The sequence below is a fragment of the Vicugna pacos genome, chromosome 2, assembly GCF_048564905.1.
Source record: "Vicugna pacos chromosome 2, VicPac4, whole genome shotgun sequence".
NCBI lineage: Eukaryota > Metazoa > Chordata > Mammalia > Artiodactyla > Camelidae > Vicugna > Vicugna pacos.
This window is the reverse complement of record NC_132988.1, coordinates 105,842,968-105,866,811: the sequence shown is the minus strand read 5'-3', so window position 1 is coordinate 105,866,811 and position 23,844 is coordinate 105,842,968. Positions and strand designations below refer to the sequence as shown.

General features: G+C 38.4%; 1 protein-coding gene across 7 annotated transcripts in view; it reads left to right on the top strand.

Moving 5' to 3' along the window:
* LOC102526703 (cytosolic beta-glucosidase) overlaps positions 1–23,844 on the top strand; it is a 161,123-nt gene that overhangs the window by 101,865 nt on the left and 35,414 nt on the right. For 3 of the 7 annotated variants that reach the window (XM_072945730.1, XM_006207015.4, XM_072945703.1), the window contains one exon: positions 9–795. The exons of 3 other annotated variants lie outside the window; for them this stretch is intronic. In XM_072945730.1, the coding sequence (XP_072801831.1) occupies positions 9–224 (216 nt within the window). In that variant the 3' untranslated portion in view covers positions 225–795. Of the gene's footprint in view, positions 1–8; positions 796–6,455; positions 6,505–23,844 lie in introns of those variants that run through there. One more of the 7 variants, XM_072945740.1, reaches the window with a different exon arrangement.

Sequence of the window (23,844 nt, the reverse complement as noted above, 5' to 3'; positions counted from 1 at the left end):
AATTTCAGCTATCCAACTTGATAAAGTCAATCTTCAAGTATATTGTGCATGGTCTCTTCTGGATAACTTTGAGTGGAACAAGGGGTACAGCAGCCGGTTTGGTCTCTTCCACATTGATTTTGAAGATCCAGCTAGACCCCGAGTCCCTTACACATCAGCCAAGGAGTATGCTAAGATCATCCGAAACAATGGTCTGGAGGGAGGTCAGTAGAAGAGATGGCTGAGCAGTATCACCTGGAGAAGAGGCTTCTGCTCTGCTCTCTGAAGGGAAATCTGCTCTGGAGTTCCCTCAGACAACCTCAGGTTGCCTTGGGAATCAATACATCCTACCAGATGACCCATGATCACAAAGTCTGAATATGTGATGCCTGAATATTTAATGATGGCTCTTACTCTATGTGGATTTTGATCAATGAGCCTTTAAAAAAAACAAAGTAGAAAATCACCAAAATTAATTTTTATATTAAGAAATCAAATGGACTTGGAAACTTCAGTGTTAATCCTTAGAATTTTTCTGGAAAAAATAAGGCAAAATCATAAAGACAGCACACTCACGATTTGCAACTCTAACAGCAGACCACTTATTATAAGAATACTTGTTTCTGATCCTATTTTTTCCAATCACATAAGCTGTTGTTTGCTTTAGTAGATCCATTGTCATGTGGTCCCTAACTTCCTACATTTAATCTAGTATAAAAATCAAAATTAGAAATTAGTCATGTTACATAGTTATACATTCTGTTCACCAAAGGGATTAATTGATAACCTACCTAATAAAATGGATTTGTTGATGTATTTGGCACATATTTCATCTATGCATGAACAGTTACATCTTTCTCTTGCCTGATGCACTTTTGGAAAATAACAAATTAATAAAATGAATGCGATTGTGAATGACGAAAAGTATTTGAGGGTTGATGTTTATCAGAAATTGGATTCCTACTCTAAAGTGACACCAAATTAAAAGCAAAATACTAAGCAGAGCATGGTCTCTACTTTTGAGTATTTTTAAATATTAAAGATCTATAAGAACATTGGTGGAAATTTTTCATTCTTTTTTATGGCCAAGTAATATTCCTTTGTGTATATATACTGCATCTTCTTTAGCCATTCATTTATTGATGGACACTTATGTTGCTCCCAGACTCAGGTGGTATTTACTAAACATTCATGTGTATATCAGGCTTGAAGCAAAGAGTACTATTACCCCCATTTTGCAAATGGAGAAACTGAGGCCACACTGATGTGCATCTTCCTCAATTTACATCAGTGCTTGTTTACTGTACCTGGCACCTCTTTGTCTTCAGTTCTGTTCTCTGCCCAGCACAGTGGACGTTGGGGTGCCATGGAAGGCTTCTCTGCATTTTTTTGAACAAGGAAGAAAGAAACAAGGGTGGGGAGTTACTTCATGCAGGAGGACATGGGGAAGGTGGTTTTCTGTATTCTCCTGATTGGCTGAGGACTCTGCACTTACTTTGCCAGTCTCCTAAGGCTTTGGCTCTGAGCAGACACTTTGTCATTTTTAAAAAACACTGGTCAATTTCTGGATCATTTTCATATTCATAATTGGGGAATTACTTACAACAAAGCACGGTCTCTCAGTAACTTTGAATCAAGTGAGAAAGAAACGGTCATAGTAGTTCAATAATCTGGATGCACTGGGGAAAATTATATTAAGATTAAAATGGTATACATAGGAAATTCTATTACATCTTTACCACTGGTTTGTTATTTTTATTGTTCAATGAGACATTATCTCACAATTTGTGTTCATTTAAAAAGCACATTTCCAAATCTTATTTCATTCCTCTCCTATCCAGCCTGTCTTTTTCATTTTTACCATGCATCTTATTTACAATTTATGTGTCCTCCTTACATTATCTTGCAAGACAACTGAGTTTTCCTTTTAATTAGGATGTTGCTTTGAATATTACTTATTCTACAGGGCGTATTTACAAGTTTTACAGCAATACAAATGAGCACTGTATTTTCGTTACCAAAACCAGAAAATTAATATTCGTGCTGTAAGTAAAACGATCTGTCACATTTGGTACCAGGTGAAACAAACAATCTAGCTGCAGCGCCCGGGCTGCCTCACAGCGCGGTGGCCTTGCGTGGTTCTCTTCTGTGTTTTAAAGGCTGGCTCTTTGTCCCTGTGATGAATCAAACAAAGGGTGCTTCCCTTGTTAGCTCTGCAAATTAGAACTGCCAGGAGGTTAGGGTGAGGACAAAAAAAAAAAAATCTACCATCCAAAACCCTAACAGCCCCAACAGTATTTTAATTAATGTTATTTCTAATTGCTTGTATTAGCATTTGAGAACAAAATTGATTGGCTTTTGCCCGTCAAGAAAACAGAACTTGGATTCTTTCAACGGAAAAGCAGGAGTTGTTAATTATACTTAAAAATCCATAGATACTGTACTTAGATGTCTTGAAGCTCATCTGGGGCTTGTACAGCGCGTATTTTATGTCTGTTTTATCTAAGGAGAAACTTGGGTATGACCGTGATGGATTGGATCTACTTGTATTTCTCTCTACCTTCCTTCTTTGATTTTCCTTTAAAAGGGATTGTGAGCACATGTTATTAACATCCTGGGGATCATTTTTAAAGTATTGGTTTTTTTTTTTTGATAGTTTTCATTTTAGGGCAAGTCAGTTCTGAATTGCTAAAAACATGCAGAAAGCAACAATTTTGATGTTATTTTCTTCATGTTACTTTTTGATAGGGCTTTAGTTTTATAACTCCTGTGAACACCACCAGGAAATGTCCACTAAAGCCCTTTATTGAACAAGAAAGTACGAGTTCTTATTAAGAAAGCCATGAACTAAGATGCCAGCAACATTGGTGCTTGGCGATGGAGTGCCAGTCAGACTTTTGTGGTCTGGGAATTTGTGTTCAGCCTGTAGTTTTTAATTATTTTCATGAAAGAGGGAATAATGAATACATTTGTAATATATTGAAAAAATTCCCCAGTACTGATTGACCAAAAAGTAGATTTATCCGATAATCCTTAAGCACCAGTTGTATTGCTCAGTGCTGAGTAGAAAGCAGAAGACTGAAGTGCGTTACTGAGAGAGCAGAGTAAATCAGAGCTGATGGGATTAATGCTGTCTAATTACTAGCAAGACGCCTTACCTGGAGAACGCATATTCATCAGTGATCACAATATTTTAGGCTCTAGTTGTCCCGAGAGGGATATAGTACAGAGCACAAAGCGTGATGCGCCCCAAAGAATGAAATTAGAAGACATTGTGACATAGAGACACTTTATGGTGGCCTTTAGAACTATGAGTCACAGCAGTACAAGGGGAGAAGAAACCTTATAAATTGCAGCAGTTGGTGAGATGGAGGGGCAGTGGAAGTGGTGGGTTAGGTTCCCAATGGTGAAGGTTAGTGAGCGGCTCTTGTGCAGAGTAAACAGAGCCTGTTGTCCCAGGCTTTCCCAGTGCTATGTGTCACTGGACCTGTGACTGGCTCATCTGACCTTGCCTGAGTGATATGTGTACCTGGCATGACAAATGTAGTGGAATCATTAAGAACACGGACTCTGGAGTCAGTTCACCTGCATTTAAATCCTGGCTCTGACATGTACTAGCTAAGGGACATTAAGCGACTTACTAAGCATCCCTGTACCTCAGTTTCCCTGTCTGTAAAATGGGCTCCTCACAAGGCTGTTGTGAAAGATAAATAAGCTGATAGATGTAATATGTTCAGAGCAGCTGGGCTCGAGGAGTGTGAGCTGTTATGTTTAACTTTCAAACTTGCTCACTGTTTCTGGTTCCTGCAGAGGCTTCTGCTCTGGTAGCTTGGGATTCACTGTCTCTTCAGTTTTTGTGGTAGCATTTTCCCCTGGGGCCTCAGTCTTTAACAGATCTAAGAAGAATTTTAATTATCAGCTTGCTTAGCTTTCTTTTTGTCCTTAGGACTGGAGCAATGACTTGCAAGCTCCTTACATATTGGACTGGAAACTGAAAGTTGCCATTATTTTTATAATCATTAGACTCGAAGGTTTCCAGCAGCCTAATCAGTACACAATTTATTAAACTAAACTGTGCAATACATTGTAGAGGTGCAATACTGCAGGCAGGACTGTACTCCAAAGAAGCTCATGGTCTGGTTAGAGAACTTGGATAGAGACATGAAATAACAAACTATGCCAGGTGAATTTTCCAGATGTTAAGAGCGGAGAGTGTAAATCAATGAAGCTAGAACACTCCCTCACACCATACACAAAAACAAACTCAAAATGGCTTAAAGACTTAAACATAAGACAGGACACCATAAATATCCTAGAAGGAAACATAGGCAAAACATTCTCTAACATAATTGTAGCAATGTTTTTCCTAGGCCAAGCTCCCAAGGCAATAGAAACAAAACAAACAAATGGGACCTAATTGAACTTATAAGCCTTTGCACAGCAAAGGAAACCATAAACAAAACGAAAAGATAACCTACAGACTGGGAGAAAATATTTGTTAACAATGCGACTGACAAGGGCTTAACTTCCAGAATATACAAACAGCTCATGCAGCTCAATAAGGAAAAAAAAAGCAATCTAATCAAAAAATGGACAGAAGACTGAAACACATTTCTCCAGTGAAGACATACAGATTGGCCAATAAGCACATGCAAAAATGCTCAATATTGCTAATTGTCAGAGAAATGCAAATCAAAACTAAGATTTTACATATAAATGATATCATTTAATATTAGTATTTCTCTGACTTACTTGACTTAGTATAATAATCTCTAGATCCATCCATGTTGTTGCAAATGACATCATTTCATTCATTTTTATGGCTGAGTAGTAATCCTATATATATATGTATTCATCTATATATATACACACACACACACACACACACACACTACATCTTCTTTATCCAGTCATCTGTTGTTGGACATTTAGTTTGCTTCCATGGATTGGCTATTGTAAATAGTGCTGCTATGAACATTGGGGTGAATATTTCTTTTTGAATTATAGTTTCCTCAGGATATATGCCTAGGAGTGGGATTACTGGATCATATATATGGTAAACCTGTTTTTGGTTTTTTAAGGAATCTCCATACTGTTTTCCATAGTGGCTGCACCAAATTTTATTCCCACCAACAGTGTAAGAGGGTTCCCTTTTCTCCACACTCCCTCCAGCATTTATCATTTGTGGACTTTTTAATGATGGCTATTCTAACTGGTGTGAGGTGATATCTCATTGTGGTTTTAAAAAAGTGACACAGATGAACTTATTTACAAAACAGAAACAGATTCACAGACATAGAAAACAAGTTTATGGTTACCAAAGGGGAAAGTGGTGGGGGGAGGGATAAATTAGTAGTTTGGAATTAACAGATACAAACTACTGTATGTAAAAAATAAGCAACAAGATCCTGCTGTGTAGCACAAGGAACTGTGTTCAATAGCTTGTAATAAGCTATAATGAAGAAGAATATCTATATGTGTATAGGTGACCCACTATGCTGTACACCAGAAACTAACACCACGTTGTAAATCAACTGTACTTCAATTAGAAAAAAAAAGAGAGGCGAGAACTCTTGGCTAGCTGAGGTGAGCAGATATGACTCTATGGGCAAGGAAAAATAATATAATATAAAAATAAGGTAATACAAATAGTATATGTAAAAATACAGAAGTAGAAAGCATAAAACTTGTTGGCGGTGGGAGGCAGCATTTAGACCAGAAGAGAGCGGGCAGGCTGGGACCAGAATGTGAAGATTCTCTAATGTTCTTTAAAAACATTCTGGTTTTCTCTTAGAGCAAGGTTGAAGATTTCTGGGCAGGATGGTGGTGCTTTAAAAGCAACAGGTAGAAAGATGGCATAGAATCAGGGACATAGGAACCAGACAGAAAGCTTTTTGTAGCAAAATTTAGTTGATGTGTTAAGACCTCTTGTTAGGTGGGAAATGCATATAGGAAGAGTTGAAGTATAATTATAATTAATGTATCAAAAGTTCTTAAGAACTGAAATTCAACATGGTCCCTTGGTTGAATCCTGGAACAGAAGAAAGGACATTAGTGGAAAAACTGGGACATCCAAATAGATTCTTAAGTTTAATTAATAGTACTTTACCATTGTTAACTTCTTAGTTTTGATAAATACTCCATGGTTATGTAAGAAGTTACCCTTAGGGGAAGCTGGGCCAAGTATAGATGAAATGCTCTGGACTCCCTTTGCAACTCTTTTGAAGTATTCCCCCCTAAAAAGGTTTAAAAATTGTGCATGGGAAGAGTCAATAACATATTCAGAGAATATATGACATGTAGACATATATAATAATCTACATGTATGGAGACAAAAGAAAAAAAATAACCCATGTTAATGTCTCAATTTTTCCTTTTTTCTTTCTCTGGGTTGTGGTATGACAGCTAGTTTTTTTTCCTTCTTTATAATTTCTTTCAAATTTTCTTACTTAGTCTCTGTTTTATTTTATTATTAGAAACTAATTTTAAAGATGAACTTCAGTGGCCAGGGTGAGTCATTGGGTGTTGGAGAAATGACAGGTAAGTCAGCAGTAGCTCTGGAAGGAGACAATGTTTCAACGGACAGAAATTGACAAGTCCGCACATTACTCCATCTAGGTGATGCTTTAAACGCATCATGGCAACAAATACTCTTTAAGTACTTGTCACGCTTTTGAGATATTTAAAAATTAATTGCTACCTCTGGTCTATAATCACCAATTTGTTATATCTCCATCAAACATGTTTTTTTATTTGCCTTCTAGATGGCCCATGACTTGAGGTCTTATTCATCTTAATACTTCCAGTACTTAGCATGACATCTGCCATATCTAAGCAACTTACAAATGTGTAATAAATCACTGGTGCAGTGGATGTTAGGTAGTCAAATTCTTATTTGCAATGGAAGCTTAAGATGTAGACAGACTCATTTAATCCTTTATTATGAAGTAAATTCTACAAATATGACCCCCATTATCCAGATGAGTAAACTGAGGCAGAGAGAAGATAAGTAACTTGTCTAAACCGTAGAGCTAGTAAGTAGTGGAGTCAGCGTGGCAACCCAGTCTGTTTCTAGACATCAAAATGCTACCTCATATTCTTTCTGATAAGGTTATGGCAGAGTCAAGCGTGGCACCCAGTTATTTTCAGTGACACATGATTTAGCAAAACCACATTTGAGCATAAGATCGTCTAGGTCTCTAAAGCTTCAGCTGATTTTCCATATTTCACAAAGTCATGGATGTGCAGTTTCTGTCTTTCCTAAGACTTCCATTGTCCACACCAAACACCATTTTCTTTGCTTCTGCATTCATGCCGGCAGCTTTGTTTTTGAATTTCTCTTTTAATAGACTAGTTTCTCTTCCAAGAAGTGGCACTGACCAAACAAAAATTATTCCCATGAGAAAAGTGCTTCATTTCTGGTCAGCAACAGCACAGATGTGGTTAACCACAGATGCGGTCAAGCACGTGACGTGGATAGTGTCAGACGCAGCTCGGGCATTTACGGAACGTGCACCCTCCAGTGACTTCCTCAGGTCTCGGTTCTATTTGCCTCCTCTGTAAAGTGAGAATTAAAATAAAACTACCTCCTTTATAGGACTGGAGTAAGAATTTAAATTAGATGATACGTGTAAGATAACTTAGAACACTCTCCACTCAGTGGTAAATACCATGTCCATTATGTGGCAGCTATCGCTGTTTTTTTTCTGTTAATAGTAGTGTGAAGACTCTAAAATCAGGGAAATAATGTCAGGCAATCACCTCTTGTTGCAGCCTATCTTGCCTCCTTATTCCTTTCACTTGTACTGAAGCAGTGGTTCGGTGAAGGGCACCTACTGGCAGCTCTAAGAAAGCAGCTCATCCTTCTGGCCGTGGACTGTATTCTTCCCTGGGCTAGAGTTTCAATCAGTGCTCAATTCGTCCTTTGCTTTCCCAGATCCACCCTGCCCCGGGGATGGGGGACTGCATTCCAGAAGAGTCACCTGCCTTCTTAAAGCTGCTGTCTGCTGAGTGATTTAGGAGTGTCCTGCTTAACACAGGATTCTGTGCTGGGCTCCATGTGCCTTTTGTGGGTTCAGATTCCAAGTCAGGCAGAACCAAAAACATTTTATTTACTACTAGCATGGCAACAAAGAAGACCCGTGTAGAAATAACACCGTGTTTTCCATTGTCTCTCTTTTTTTTTCCCCTCTACGTGAATGACAATACACGGTTCTTATTACTTTAATAGACCATAAACTGATTTGCATGCAAGATGGAACTAGTGAAATGGTTTGGCTGAGAAGGAAAATTTTGTTCTCTTCTCCGTGTTTCATTTTTACAGTAGAATGTGCTCTGAAAACCTTCCAGATCCTCTACCTTCCGATCACACTGTCTATTATAATTCTGCCCGATGGCAAACTTCTCCTTATTGACTCTAAATTACATTTAATCCTGTTAGGATCACTTTTTATTGAAAGGCATGTGTTCTGATGGCATTGACGGGAGTCCAGAAGCCAAGATGCCCAGCCAGAGGAAAATAAACTCTTGGAGTTTTCTAATGCTTGTCATTTTTCATGCTGGGCCCAGCTGTGTAGCCTCTTGAAAGATGCAGAGGATTGGGGTGTTCGGTGCAGAAAACAGTGGGCTCCCGGATGGTGTGGAAAGCTCTCCACCACAAGGAAATAATCTTTTGAGTCCAGTGGACTGAGAACTAAAGGCCATTTTGAGCTAAGATAGTATAATTCTATTAGTGAAAGACCCTTGCGGGGGGAAATTGCCTGTGCTAAAATCTGTGCGCAAATTAAAATAGCAGGGCTAAGGGGGGAAATATCTCTATAAAAGGCTTTATGACTTTAGTGATAATGATATCCTTGTCACATTAGGGTCTGGGGACCTAAAGATATAGGAATTTTTTACATAGCATATGTGTCTTCTTTACTGAACTTCAGACTACGCAATACATCTGTTCTTGGGTGCTTATTTGATGAATTTGAATGCTGTGCTGAGCATACTTTTGTTCTTATCAAGGAAAAGGAGAAAATAGGGACTGAATATCATTGCTGTGTGTTGACACCTTGTGGGATTGATGTCATCCAAAGGCCCCATTTTGGCTAAATGTATTGCATGTGGAAGTTCCCTGTAATTTACACGGGGTATTTTTTTTGGCAACAAATTCTCTTAATATTGCTGTTTTGATATGGCTTGTAAAATGTATTTAAATGCACGCCTTGGTTTGGAATGGATTCATTAGGAAGGGATGAATTGAGGGGGAAAAAAGCTGTCAGCACAAATGCTGTTCATTTTCCCGGGTGACAGACATCAAGAGTCCCAAGGACTGTAACAGTTGAATAGCCGACTGCATGTATCACGGCGCTATCTGCGCGGCGGGCCCTCCTCACTGATTGGACAGCAGCTGCAAATTTAAAGCTTATGCTACATTTCCCTAATTCCGTGACAAAGACAACGTGAGCAACGGTCTGTCACGTATTTGAAAATAGTGCCGTGTAAGTAAATAAAGACATAGTTCGTAATTCTATAAAAGGATGAGGGCAACATTTATTCTGGAATTAAGCAATAATGAAACAGACAATTCTTGGAGCTCTAACAATGGATGAGACAGTTTAGAACCAGTACATCTCTTTCCTAAACTATAGCAAAATTAAGATAGGAGCCAACTGGTTTTATTTCCTCCTAGCCTTCTTCCCTCGTTCTCTCTCCCTTCCCCCTCTCTACCCACCTCTTTTCCTTCCCCGCTCCTTCCCTCTCAGTCGTTTTGCCTTTTCTGCCTGATTCTCTTCTTCCCGTTCCATCTGCTCACTCTCTTATCCTTTCATCAGCCATTTATTAAGAACCTGTCTTAGCTCAGGCATTGTAGGACCACATTGTGACCAAGACAGTTACAGATTTGGTCCTCAGGAAACTCACAAGTTATGTGGACCTGGTGCTGAATGACCCAAACGAAGACCAACCCATGTGTTGGGCACCAGCAAAGCAGCCACCCTCCTCCTCTCTATTAAAAATTAAGCTTAGTAGGTGATATTTAGAGTAAAGTCTGAAAGCAGTCAGGCTGGGAAATAAAACTTTGCTGGACATCTTAAACTTCTTTCAAAGTTTTAATTCTTTTCTTAATTTGAAAATCCATATGGTGTTGGAGGAGACACCATTATCCTGTCAGAGCTCAGGGCCTCTAAAAGTCTTACTAGGGAACATGTGGGGAACAAGTAATTAGACAGTGACATTGAACAAGTAATTAGAAGTGTGATGAGCACAGGAAAGGAGAAACACAAAGTGTTCCAGCGCATATGATGGGGGCCTCACCTCCCTTCTTTTAGCTTGATGAAATCTAAGACATGCACATTTTAAACTACAGTGGAATAAAGCCCTTGAAAGGGCTTGTGTGTACAGAGTGTCTGAAGTGGGCGAGGGGTGGGGAGAAGTAACCACTCCTGACTGCCTGTGAATTGAATAAAAACAGTTCTGGGCAGACTGAGGAGGAATTGAAGACCCTGGAGAAAGGATGTGCATAGGTAGGATAAAGGTTTTTTCACTTTGACAAAATGGAATAATTGGATGATCTTGATGTCAAGAAACAAATTCTTTATTTGCAAATGGTAGGGATAATGGAAAGAGAAGCTACAAGTAACCACCATGTCACCCGCACTGTATGGATAAGCTTTATACACTCTGCTCCTTGTGGCTTTGAGATCTTTTGGCGGCTCAACATAAAGGCTGTTGATACACGGATTAATTCCTGGGATGGTTTCATGATACCATAAGTAGGAACATACTGTGTGGTCCTTAAGGAGTATGATGGAAAATTGTATGGCAATCATAGTATTACATATGATGTTTGTTTAGCATATGCCAGTAGGCATCAGTTTCACCTAGAGGTCTTGTTAAAACGTGGATTGCTGGGCCCCATCCCTGAATTCAGCACTTCTAGAGAGAGGCCGGAGAATCTGCATTTCTCAAGAATTGCCAGATGCTGCCTGCTTCGAGAGGCCTCAGTGTTTGCCAGCAAGCCAGTGAATTGACTAATTAGTGGGGGTGAGGTGGAAAGAGTGTTAGCCTAAGGTTCAGAAGACCAGGCAGAGCTCCTAGTGCTGCTGTTTAAATACCTTGATCAGCTCAGTCTTGGCATTGAAATTCTGTAAGTTTCTCCCCTCATTGTAGAAAGCATGTTCTTAGAACAAATCAAATTATAGATCTGAAAGCATTTTGTAAACTGAAAAAAAAAAACACAAACTCCCTGAGATGTAAAACTTCTTAGCTCTCATTATGATCATCTCCATCTAGTGTGTCCAATGAACAGACACGCAAAGATTAGGAAAGGCACCCCAGCATGTGGAGAGACTAAATCTCTGACCCCGATAATCATGCGGGTCACAGAAAGATGCAGTGCAGGCTATTGATAGGGTACAAATCAGACGTTACAGAAAAGTTGGGTGAGAATAATTCTGTGGTGTTTCTAGAAGTTCCTGTTTTTGGTTCATTTGGCAAACTTTCATTTTTTTGGGAGCGGCCAGTTTTCTCTGTTAGATCCAGTTCTGGGTGGATGGATGAAGCTTGTTGGCCAAGAGTGGCTGTACCTCCTTCAAGAGTAATAGAGTCAGGAAAGAATGTTATAGTTTAAGTATTTAATGCTGTGAAAAACAAAACAGAAACAGACAACAGACAAGATACTTTGGCTGTATGAAGCAACCAATCTCTGTTAGTTGAAGAATCCCAATTCTCATTTTTTATTTTCTGGCATGTTTACCCACTGTACAGTTCCTGTGATTCAAATTTATTAAGGCTTAAAAAGTTAGACCTTAAATAAAAAGCCTTTCTATGCCCATACGATAAAACCGAGGCTCCATATTACACAGATTGTCAACCTCCTAAGATGCTTTATCTTCCCTCTCAGCTGAGCTCTGCCAGTGTGAGCTGGTCCAAGGGAAATAGACGATTCTGAACCCTGGTGAGAATTTGAACACCAGTGTGTCCTCGAAGCATGTGCTGGGAGCACAGCAAAATTGAGAATCTCCTCCCTAGGGTATCCAGAAATCCTTTATTTGGCCGTTAAACTGTTCATAGAACTTACCACTTTCAAGTGGTGACAGAAAATCATTGAGAAAGGTCCTTCCTGTCCAGCAATGACAAAGAAAACATCCCTGAGTATCAGTTGTCCTGGTGGTGGTGTTCTGAGCCCTGGGTACATGTAAAGCAGCTTGCCAGGCAGCCCTGAAGGTTTTATTTGAAATATGGCTTCCCCTCAAGTCTTAGGGGTACACGTTTACTTGAGTTTTAGTAATTATAGCTGGACTATTTCCTGTAGGAGGCTCAACTGTCGTTCTATAACACTTCTAAGGGAGAATAACAGATAAAGGAAAAAGACATACTAAAGAGTCCAGGACTGAAGGACTAGCAGGAGATCACTGAGGGCACGCCTTAGCTCTCAGAGAAGCAAAGCATCAGCAGCTGACAGATGCAAATAAGTCCAAGTTAATAGCCCAGACTCCAGATTCAAACAGGCAGGGTTGAATTGCTTGTTGCACACTCTCTGTTTCTCGGTCCTTGGGCAAACTCATGTTTTAGAACCTCGGTTTCCTCATTTACAAAATGAGCTTAAAATATTTCCTCCTAGATGTGGTATCTATACACAATGGAATACTACTCAGCCATAAAAGAATGAAATAATACCATTTGCAGCAACGTGGGTGGACTTAGAGATCACCATGCCAAATGAAGTTAAGTCAGAAAGAGAAAGACAAAGACCATTCGATATCACTTTTATGCAGAATCTAAAACACGACACAAATGAACTCATTCACAAAACGGAAACGGAAACTGACTCACAGGCATAGAAAACAAACTTATAGTTACCAAAGGGGAAAAGAGGATGAGGGATGGATAAATTAAGAGTTTGGGATTAGCAGATACAAACTACTATGTATAAAATAGATAAACAACAAGGTCCTACTGCATAGCACAGGGAACCATATTCAATATCCTGTAATAAGCCATAATGGAAAAGCATATGAAAAAGAATGCACATGTGTATAACTGAATCACTATGCTGTACACCAGAAACGAACACAACATTACAAGTTAACTACACTTCAGTTAAAAAAAGCCCACTTATTTCCTTCCTCACAGATGTATGGTGAACATTATACGAGAGAATGCCAATCCCAGCTAGGTTCCCTTAGGGAAAAAAGTAAAGACTCGATGCTTTTATTTAAAAGATCCTGTATTCAGCAACTACTATATGCTGGGCAGTGGGGATGTCTTTCTCCAGTAAGTTATCTCACCCTATTGTGATTAGTTTCATGCTGACAATACAGTTAACACTTAAATATACTTCCTGAATTAACTGAATGAAATTTTCCTATTTTGCTCCTTGAAAGAAATGGTGTAGCGTGGGTCAACTGTTTTATTCACCTCTCACACCCTCCTTAAAATATATGGGACTTTTTAATTTGGACATTCTATTATTAAAAAGATGAAATGGTAAAATGTCTTCCCAGGTCTTCCATGTCAAAATTTTTCCTGGGGACACGCTTGATTAAGACTTGACACAAGGGAAGTTTTATTTTATACAGGATGAAATATATGCAAAAGACCATGACCATGTTACCATCATAGTTTGTATTCTTGAAGTTTGGATCTAATTTTTGATTTAGGCACTTTGCCCCCACTGAAATATTATATGTTATAATGTAGCAGCTAATAAGATCTGATACAGTGACTTTAAATTGAATTTCATTAAAAAAATAAGAGCATAAAATGTCTTCCTAATAGTCTTAATTAGGGAAAATGGAAGATCATAGTATTTCTATATTAATGCACCAACTTAGATAATTGGGATAATGTGAAATGCACAGTGAGAAAAATAGGAAGTTTGGAAACCAAGGGAAAAATAACCCACCACTTTCCAGTTTCTAGTATTTTTGTTTTTGGACCAAGGATGCTCACCAGATGTCGAACATAATTTCTTAAAGTAATTATTCTCTTTCACGTGGACAAGTCAGTATTGTCCTACTGCAGCCCGTGTTTTGTAGTGACTACTTCCCTGGGAAAGGCATTGTTCCAAACCCACTGCTTCGTAAAACTGCCACTTGTCCTCCTGATTAGGGCATTGTATGAAAACAGTGCATTCATTGCAGGGTTCTCACTAATCTCTCTCCTTTCATCCAGAGCCTCCCAGTTTTTCAGAGAGCTCTGCCTTCGCATTTTTAATTGAATACTCCTAAAAGTTGATATTCATGTATTCTGCCTGCCTGAAATCTCTGTTCATACCTCACTGCGAAGGCCTTATCTGTCTCTTTTATATTTCAGTCTGGTTGGGGAGTGAAATTAGTCCATATTCCCTAATTGGAAGCCACATGGGGCATCCACATGATGATAACCGTACCCAGAACTCAATCTACCTGGCACTCCGAAACAGAAGGTCGCCATTTTGTTAAACCATAGAAAATGCTACTGGGCATTTTACAGAATTGTCAATCAGGACAGAATGGACACTAATTGCTTTTCCCACAGCTGTTATCATTCCTCATCAGTGGCTAAGCAACCCTTAAGACAGGAACAAACTTTCTTAGGCATGTGAAAATCTCCTACAAACCTAAGTCTAGGTTTCCAAGGTGACATCTGTGAAGAGCTGTCTAATGACTGACATGAATGAAGAGCTAATATTTCTGAGCAAATAAAGTATTTTAGATGGAACAATCTGATCCTATTGAAAGGACTTAGTGATCAGTAAAATAAAATTCTATGTTTATAATTTTGGGGAGTATTTGTGTTAGTATGATATTATATGTTACTTTACACAGTGCTCTCCAAAGTAGACATAAAATGTGGGCAGATCAAGGGATGGATAAACAAAGCTAACATGGTCCAGACCCATCACAAGTTATTAAAACATCCTTCCATATTTTTTTCTATCAGAAAATTAGGAAATAATGTAAGCTTACTAGTATTTAAAGTAAAAATTTGCAGTAGTAGGTGTTCATAATTCATGAGTAAAAAGACATATATTGGGACGGCATGCTCTGAAAACTTTTACTAATGGGAGTGTATGCTAGTTATGTATTGCTGCGTAACAATTATCCCAGAACATAACATCTTAAAACAGCAAACATTATCTCACAGGTTTTATGGGTCAGGAATCTGGGTGTAATTTCGCTGGCTGTCTCTAGCTCAAGGTCTCTTATAAATTTGAAATAAAGCTGTTGGCCAGGGCTGTGGTCACATTTGATGGCTCAACTAGAGGAGAATCTTTTTCAACCTCATTCACCCAGTTATTGGTAAAATTCAGTCCCTTGAAGACTGTTGGACTGAAGGTCTTAGTCCTTTACTGGTTATTTGCTGGAAACCTTTCTCTCTTCTTGCCACTTTATAGGGTAGCTTGCAATGTGGTGCCTTTCCTCAGAGCAGCTGAATGAGAGAGGGAGAGACCGTATCCAAGTCAGAAGCCAAAGTCTTCAGAACTTAATCTTAGAAGAGGCATTCCATCATTTTGCCATATGCTATTCAGCAAAATAGAATAGCAGCAAGTCTGTTCAGTAGAATAGAATAGAAGTGAGTTGCTGAATCTAGCCTCTTCTCAAAGGCAAGGCATTATACCAGGACTTGAATTTCCAGGATGTAGGGCTCTTTTGGGGCTACCTTAGAGAGTGCTTACCACAGAGCACATGATCAAAAGGTCTGGCGACAACTTCTTTAGAACACAGGTTTACAGACCTCTTTGTAAAAGTCTAGATTGTAAATATTTTAGGTTGGGTGGGCCACATATGATCACTGTGCATATTTTTCTTCTTATTTTTTTCAGTCTTTAAAAAACATAAAAGACATTCTTAGCTTGAGGGCCATACAAAATTAGGCCATGGGGCAGATTTTTCTTTCCAACCACTATTTGCTCACACATGCTGTCATAGACTGTGAGGCAGATTTCAGCTCAAAACTCAAAAGATTTCTAACAATTAAGGCTATCCAATGATAGAACAAATTTGCTCAAAAAAATGGGACAAATCCCTTATGCACTGAATTCCTTAGGCAGAGTTACAAAGTTGTCTCTCATTGGATTAAAAGTGGTCAGAATTAAGGGGAAAAGCAAGGAAAATGGACCAGCTGAGCCCTTTTCCAAAGTCAGAATACTAGTTTCACAATGAAAGTGCCTGCTGGATGAATAAGGTTGGAAATGCTATGTGCTATATCTAATTTTGAAAGAAACACAGACTTTTAGCACATCAAACTCTCTGGGAAATAAAGAAATTTGTCTGATTCTGTTCTTTCCAAAATTATTTGATCAAGTATTCTCTCACCTCCTTTAACTTTAATAACATCCATTACTTTCATTCCATGGAACAAACCTAGGAAACATTAGATTTAATGACAAGATCTCCTCCAACTTTTCCATTTTATTTTTAATTTGAATTTTTTCTTTATTTTTTTATTGAAGTATAGTTGATGTGCAATATTATATGTTACAGTGTATAACAGAGTAAGTCACAATTTTTTCTAGGTTATACCCCATTTATAGTTACTATAAACTGTTGGCTATTATAAGTAAAGATTGTGCAATATATACTTATAACTTATTTTATGCCTAATAGTTTGTATCTCTTAATCCTCAGCCCCTACATTGTCCCTCCCTGACTTCCTTCTCCCCACTGGTAACCTCTAGTTTGTTCTCTAGATCTGTGAGTCTGTTTCTTTTTTGTTATATCCACGAGTTTGTTGATGTTTTAGATTCCACATATAAGTGATATCACACAATATCTGTCTTTAGCTGTCTGACTTATTTCACTTAGCAAACTGTTCTCTAAGTCCATCCACACTGCTGCAAATGGCAAAGTGTCATTCTTTCTTGTGGCTGAGTAGTATTCCACTATGTATATTATATACCACATGCTCTTTATCCATGCAGCTATTGATGGACATTCAGATTGCTCCCATATCTTCAATTTTCTTAGTTGGAGGACACTGTAAGATTTTATTTGGTTCTTCTAGCTTATACTTTTAGGTATATCTGCCTCCCTAAAAGGTTTAGTTTAACATTTATCAGCTACTTATATCAGGCCAGGCCCTCTTGCTAGGCACGGAAAGGTAAAGATCATATAGTTTGTCCTCAAAAAGCATATTAATTTCTTCTAGGTGCTGAACTTTAGCACAATGTTCTTCACACAGAAGATACTTAGGAAAGGTTTGTTAAGTAAATGGAAAAAATTTTGAACCATTTGGGATTATGAACATGCAGAACTCAACAAATTCAGAAATGAATCAATGAATTCTGGGTGAAAAGTAACAATGCACTTAGTTATCCCTATGTTGCCACACATCCGGGTATGTGTTTCTGAGCAATCAAACTAAGTTTATCACTGTCATTAATTAAGAAACTTAAACTAAACCCGTACCCTGGAAATTCGGATTCGTATTACAATCTGCCACTTTAAAAATAACCCCTTGCAGACTCAGTTGACGTCTTTCCACTAGATGGTTTGATATGGCCGTGGCTTTCATCTTTGTATAATAGAGTATTATCTGGTTACAACACTTAATTCAATTAACATTATCCTTTAAATTTCTCCATCCTTTGTTGAAATGCTTCAATTTATTCCTCTTTTATCCTTGCCTCTCCTTTTTCAATCTTAGAAACTACTGTCATTAATCTACATCTTTTGAGGTTATCACTTCACTTTAGCTAGGAACCATTTCATTCTTATCATCCGCAGCGCATCGTCCAGGCTGTTCTTCTCTGTGCTGCATATTGTCATCAATATTCCATCCTTATATATTTTTAATCTCAGCCAAGAATGTTGTATCATCTTCAATTCTGGTCAGATAAAATAAATGTTCCATTGGATATGTAAATGATCCTCTAAGCCAGATGAATTAGGAGGTTTTGCTTTCAGTGTTGAAAAAAGATCTTTATCCTTAAATCAGACATTATGGAAACAAACGAAATGTTACATGCTGGCATATTTTTAAATGCTAATTTTTTTACTTCCCCACGAAGAAAAAAATGGCATTTGCGGCTCAGGATTTGCTCTGGAAAATGAACTCTTTTCATTTATTTACCAAAAAAAAAAAAAAAAAAGAGGATCAGGGACACTTAGGGAAACTTTTATTCTTTGTCTGTCTCTCCAGCTGTCAGGTTATAATAGGACTGGCCTCTGCTTGTTGGAGCTGGAAGCGAATGGATGCTTCCCAAAGTAGCCGGAGAAATCAAATTCCAGAATGTTTTAACTGGAAGGAATCTAAAATGATATCTGGTCCAACTCTCTGTTTTTATAGTTGAGGAAACTGAGGCTTAAGGAAATTAAAGGAATTATTAAAGGCCACAGAACTCTAAACACTGTACTGGAGGCCACGTTTCTCGATTCTCAACTCAGTTCTTTTTCTCCATGTCAAAAACCAACCTCTGCACAGTGAGTAAAACAAATCAAAAAGATGAATTTGTGGAAAAAATTTCCATCAGCCAGCCAGGAAACTCAAGGCTATGGGAGCAATGGCTCTGAGTTCCTCAAACTGAGGGATTTTGTGTAAATAGGGTAAATGTGGAACTCATTTGGCTTTTTCAGCTGATTCTTTGCCTAGCAGTCTTCTTCCCTGTTTGAGTCAGGGTAGCTGAGTCAGGAGAACAAGGAAGTCTGGAGGTGACATGAACACATTTGGCTTTTTGGGCATAGCTGGCGTCCTCTGCTGATTTCTGAGAAGAGCTGTAGGTTCCTTTAGGGTTAAGTTTCCACTATATGCCTGCGTTGACTGTCTCCATTTTGTTTCCCTGACGTAAATGACTCCATTAGCTTGGTTCTGTAAATATCATCACGCCACGGTACTTTCTCTTCATCACGATTTGCTGAATATTTAAGTGAAAACTTCATGAGCAAATCAGAGTCCTTAACAATAGATGTTTACTGGGAATATTCCCAAGTGGGAATATCAAAGCAAGGTAGACCTTAAAATAAACAATAAATGGAATTTTGATTTACAGCTAGGTAATCCACGGTAGAGGCAGAAATATGAGCATGGGAATTATTAGTGTCTGGGTCCCCCATAGTGTTGAAATAACTAGTTGTATCAAGACATAAAGTCTACAGAAAGGGAAAGCGTAAATGAGAGATGGAATGTTTGGAAGTTTTAGATCAAAACAAATGGTTTGGATGTAGATATATCTGAAGGATGCCTTCCTTTATTATCTTTAAGTTTATTTATTAAAGATCCAAAAGGAAATTCGGATAATTAATGGAATACAAAACAAAATCTATGAAGATCAGCAGTTAAAACAAAATCAATAGAAGTTGTTCTGATATTGAAAGCCAAATTGTAACCAAAAATTCAGATGATAACAAATCCAGTGACTGCCATTGTGATTAGCTGCATCCTCTATTAATGATTTTGGACCATGAAGTTGTTTCTTGTGTCTTACACTTTAAACCTCGTTCCTTCCTACATAATTCCAATTACGGGTGCCTAAGCTCATTGTGATTTGGCCCTGGGGCTCTGTGTTAGTGATCACACAAAGATACAGAAGACCCTGTCACTGCCTTCCAGCGGGTGGATGCCTAGTTGGAGAGGAAGGTAAAATCACTTTTATGTCAAGAGGTCAGGTTAATCTGAATTTCGAGTTGTAGGAGTTCCTTAAAGCCATCCTTACAGCCTAAAGACTATCAATAACTCAGCTATATGTGGATGTGACTTTGAATGGAACCATGTGAATCTGCCCCTCTGAACCCAGACTAAATGTGTCCCCAAACAACTTTCCCATTTACAAAGAAAAGTAGAGACCCAAGGATATAAATGACATGGCTTTGATCACCTGCTGATCAGTACACAGCTGGGAGAACCCACATCTCTGGGTCCTAGTCTGGTGACATTTTTAACGACTTCATTCTTGTATGCCTGGGTTTTCCTGGGTTTCCTACTACATTTCCCTCGGGGCACTGGGACCTTAGGAATCTCCCCAGTTTTCCAAGTGGATGATTGTCAACATTTCCTGAAAAACAAATGTTTCATTAGATTCTCCAAATGGAGGATATTCGATGGATTCCTGAACCTTTGATGATACAGTTGCAGAAAGATCCCTCTTTATGGAAACAGACTTTCTACAGCCTGACCCCTGCCTTGCTCATCAGTCTTCTCTCTTGCTCTTCTCTGAGGTGCACTACAAATTTTCTTTGCTTAGGAATTTTTGCATCCCTCTGATTTTTTCCCTCCTGTTTTTATAATTGTGTGTCTCTGGGTGGAATGCCCTTCTGCTTTTTTTCCTGCCTGGCTAATTATTTCTAGGTTCAGGTTGGGATATATATGGATGAAAAAGTTGTATATCTCTCACCAGTTTTTCAGTTTCTAGCAATCCCTGAAACAAATTGCATGCAGCACCATGTATCTACAAAATTACCTTCAGATACAGCAAATGGTTGCTTTATAGTATCACCTCTTAGCCCTAAGAGGGGACTGCACAAATATTCCAAAGATGTAGTTTGTAGTTAGCAGGCAATACAGTGCAAGCCAGCTCTTGTTTTTAAATGTTATGCCCAGAAGAGATCTTTGAAATTTTATAAACAGATGGATTCTTTTTGCTTGATTCACTAATGTTTTACAATTAACTAATTAGCAGGTTTATTGCCAAAATTAGCAATAAAAAGTGTTCAGGAGCTTCGACCAAAGCAGTCTTCTGCAATTACATAGATACCAAACAATCTGCATGATAGTTGGAGGCTAAACATTGCCCACATCAGAATTTCACCTGCTGTTTTCAAATAAAAGTTGACAAATACGAAAATGAACCCTGCAGATTTCCACTCTCCTTTCAAATACACCAGTCTCTACCTTAATTAATAATAATTACAGGTAACACAAACGAGAGTGAGAGGGCCTAACTGTGCTCAGATTGCTTTCAAGTGTGCAAAATTGCCTAGGACACACGGTTCTGAAGGACAATGAGGAACCGTTTTTATGTAAAGTCCATCTGTTCTTCTTCACCTAATGGAACCTTAGATGACCTTGTCTCCTACTGTCCCCATCATGGGCCAGGTCCATCTCCTGTCCTGTGAGTCATCACCACACTGCTTCTCTGGTCCTACAGCTCACCCCTCTCTAGCATGACCCAAACTTCGGCTACAGTCAAATCCTCATGTTTCCTTAAATAGGCCACACTCTGCACTTCGCTTTGGTGTGAGCCATTTTTCTGCCTCAAGTACTTTCTGGGCTCCTTTGTCATCACAAAGTTTGGGCATCACCTCTTTTGGGATGTATTCCCTGATCTATCCTCTATTCCTGTCTCCAGAAGATGGAATTTGATTTAGGAGGGGGAGGAGGGCAGGATATGTTCTCTTCTTCGTGGTGTCCCTTCACTGAACTCTAAGCAATTTCCAGTGAGGGAATATGGTTTTGACTTTAAAAATAATTCCAGGTTCAATAAGTATCTATTGGAAGAAGGAAAGAAAGTAGAAACAAGTGAGTAAGGGAGGGAGGGAAGGAGAAAAGAAACTTAGGAAGGAAGGAAGGAAGGAAAGAAGGAAGGAAGGAAAGAAGGAAGGAAGGAAAATGAGAAAGACATGCTTTTGCTAATTCCTAGGCCCTCTGTTCAGCGTATTCCCTCTGTCTGGAATTTCTCAGTTCATCTCTCAGAATCCCCATGGAAGTTTCAGTTTGTACCATACCACTTATTCCTACACTTTTTTTTTTTAATTCCTACACTTTTATAAGCCTTGTTTTAGACTTTCATTTTTTTCTGGCATATAAAATGTCTGCCTCATCAATTAGGTTATAAGTTCTTGCTGGTAGCAGAAATGGAACCTCAGTATTCAAAAGGACTTCATGAACTATGACCCACCCTAAGCCCTTTCTCATAGTGAGAATCCCATTGGTCACAGTTCTGGTACTTCTGAAAATTCTCCTGAAGCTTTTTTGGTGCCTAGCTCTTGGTAAACACTCTCTGTCCATGATCAATCAATAAAACTGTCTTTGTGCTTAATAAGATCAAATGCTACTCATTATTTTATTGATTTATGAAATTAACTGCTTTTTTTTTTTACATTTTTATTGATTCATAATCATTTTACAGTGTTGTGTCAAATTCCAGTGTTCAGTACAATTTTTCAGTCATACATGGACATATACACACTCATTGTCACATTTTTTTCTCTGTGATTTATCATAACATTTTGTGTATATTTCCCTGTGCTATACAGTGTAATCTTGTTTATCTGTTCTACAATTTTGAAATCCCAGTCTATCCCTTCCCACCCTCTACCCCGCCCCCCCCCCCCCGGTAACCACAAGTCTGTATTCTCTGTCCATGAGTCCATTTCTGTCCTGTATTTATGCTTTGTTTTTTTTGTTTGTTTGTTTTTGTTTTTTAGATTCCACATATGAGCGATCTCATATGGTATTTTTCTTTCTCTTTCTGGCTTACTTCACTTAGAATGACATTCTCTAGGAGCATCCATGTTGCTGCAAATGGCATTATGTTGTCGGTTTTTATGGCTGAGTAGTATTCCATTGTATAAATATACCACATCTTCTTTATCCAGTCACCTGTTGATGGACATTTAGGTTGTTTCCATGTTTTGGCTATTGTAAATAGTGCTGCTATGAACATTGGGGTGCAGGTGTCGTCCTGAAGTAGATTTCCTTCTGGGTACAAGCCCAGGAGTGGGATTGCTGGGTCATATGGTAAGTCTATTCCTAGTCTTTTGAGGAATCTCCACACTGTTTTCCATAGTGGCTGCACCAAACTGCATTCCCACCAGCAGTGTAGGAGGGTTCCCCTTTCTCCACAGCCTCTCCAGCATTTGTCATTTTTGGATTTTTGAATGACGGCCATTCTGACTGGTGTGAGGTGATACCTCATTGTAGTTTTGATTTGCATTTCTCTGATAATTAGTGATATTGAACATTTTTTCATGTGTTTTTTGATCATTTGTATGTCTTCCTTGGCGAATTGCTTGTTTAGGTCTTCTGCCCATTTTTGGATTGGGTTGTTTATTTTTTTCTTATTGAGTCGTATGAGCTGCTTATATATTTTGGAGATCAAGCCTTTGTCAGTTTCACTTGCAAAAATTTTCTCCCATTCCGTAGGTTTTCTTCTTGTTTTATCTCTGGTTTCCTTTGCTCTGCAGAAGCTTGTAAGTTTCATTAGGTCCCATTTGTTTATTCTTGCTTTTATTTCTTCTAGGAGAAAAGTTTTGAAATGTATGTCAGATAATGTTTTGCCTATGTTTTCCTCTAGGAGGTTTATTGTATTTTGTCTTATGTTTAAGTCTTTAATCCATTTTGAGTTGATTTTTGTATATGGTGTAAGGGTGTGTTCTAGCTTCATTGTTTTACATGCTGCTGTCCAGTTTTCCCAACACCATTTGCTGAAGAGACTGTCTTTATTCCATTGTATATTCTTGCCTCCTTTGTCGAAGATGAGTTGACCAAAAGTTTGTGGGTTCATTTCTGGGCTCTCTATTCTGTTCCATTGGTCTATATGTCTGTTTTGGTACCAATACCATGCTGTCTTGATGACTGTAGCTCTATAGTATTGTCTGAAGTCTGGGAGAGTTATTTCTCCAGCCTCATTCTTTCTCTTCAGTAATGCTTTAGCAATTCTAGGTCTTTGATGGTTCCATATAAATTTTATTATGATTTGTTCTAGTTCTGTGAAATATGTCCTGGGTAATTGGATAGGGATTGCATTAAATCTGTAGATTGCCTTGGGCAGTGTGACCATTTTAACAATATTGATTCTTCCAATCCAAGAGCATGGAATATCTTTCCATTTTTTAAAGTCTTCTTTAATTTCCTTCATCAATGGTTTATAGTTTTCTGTGTAAAATTCTTTCACCTCCTTGGTTAGATTTATTCCCAGATATTTTATTACTTTGGGTGCTATTTTAAAGGGGATTGTTT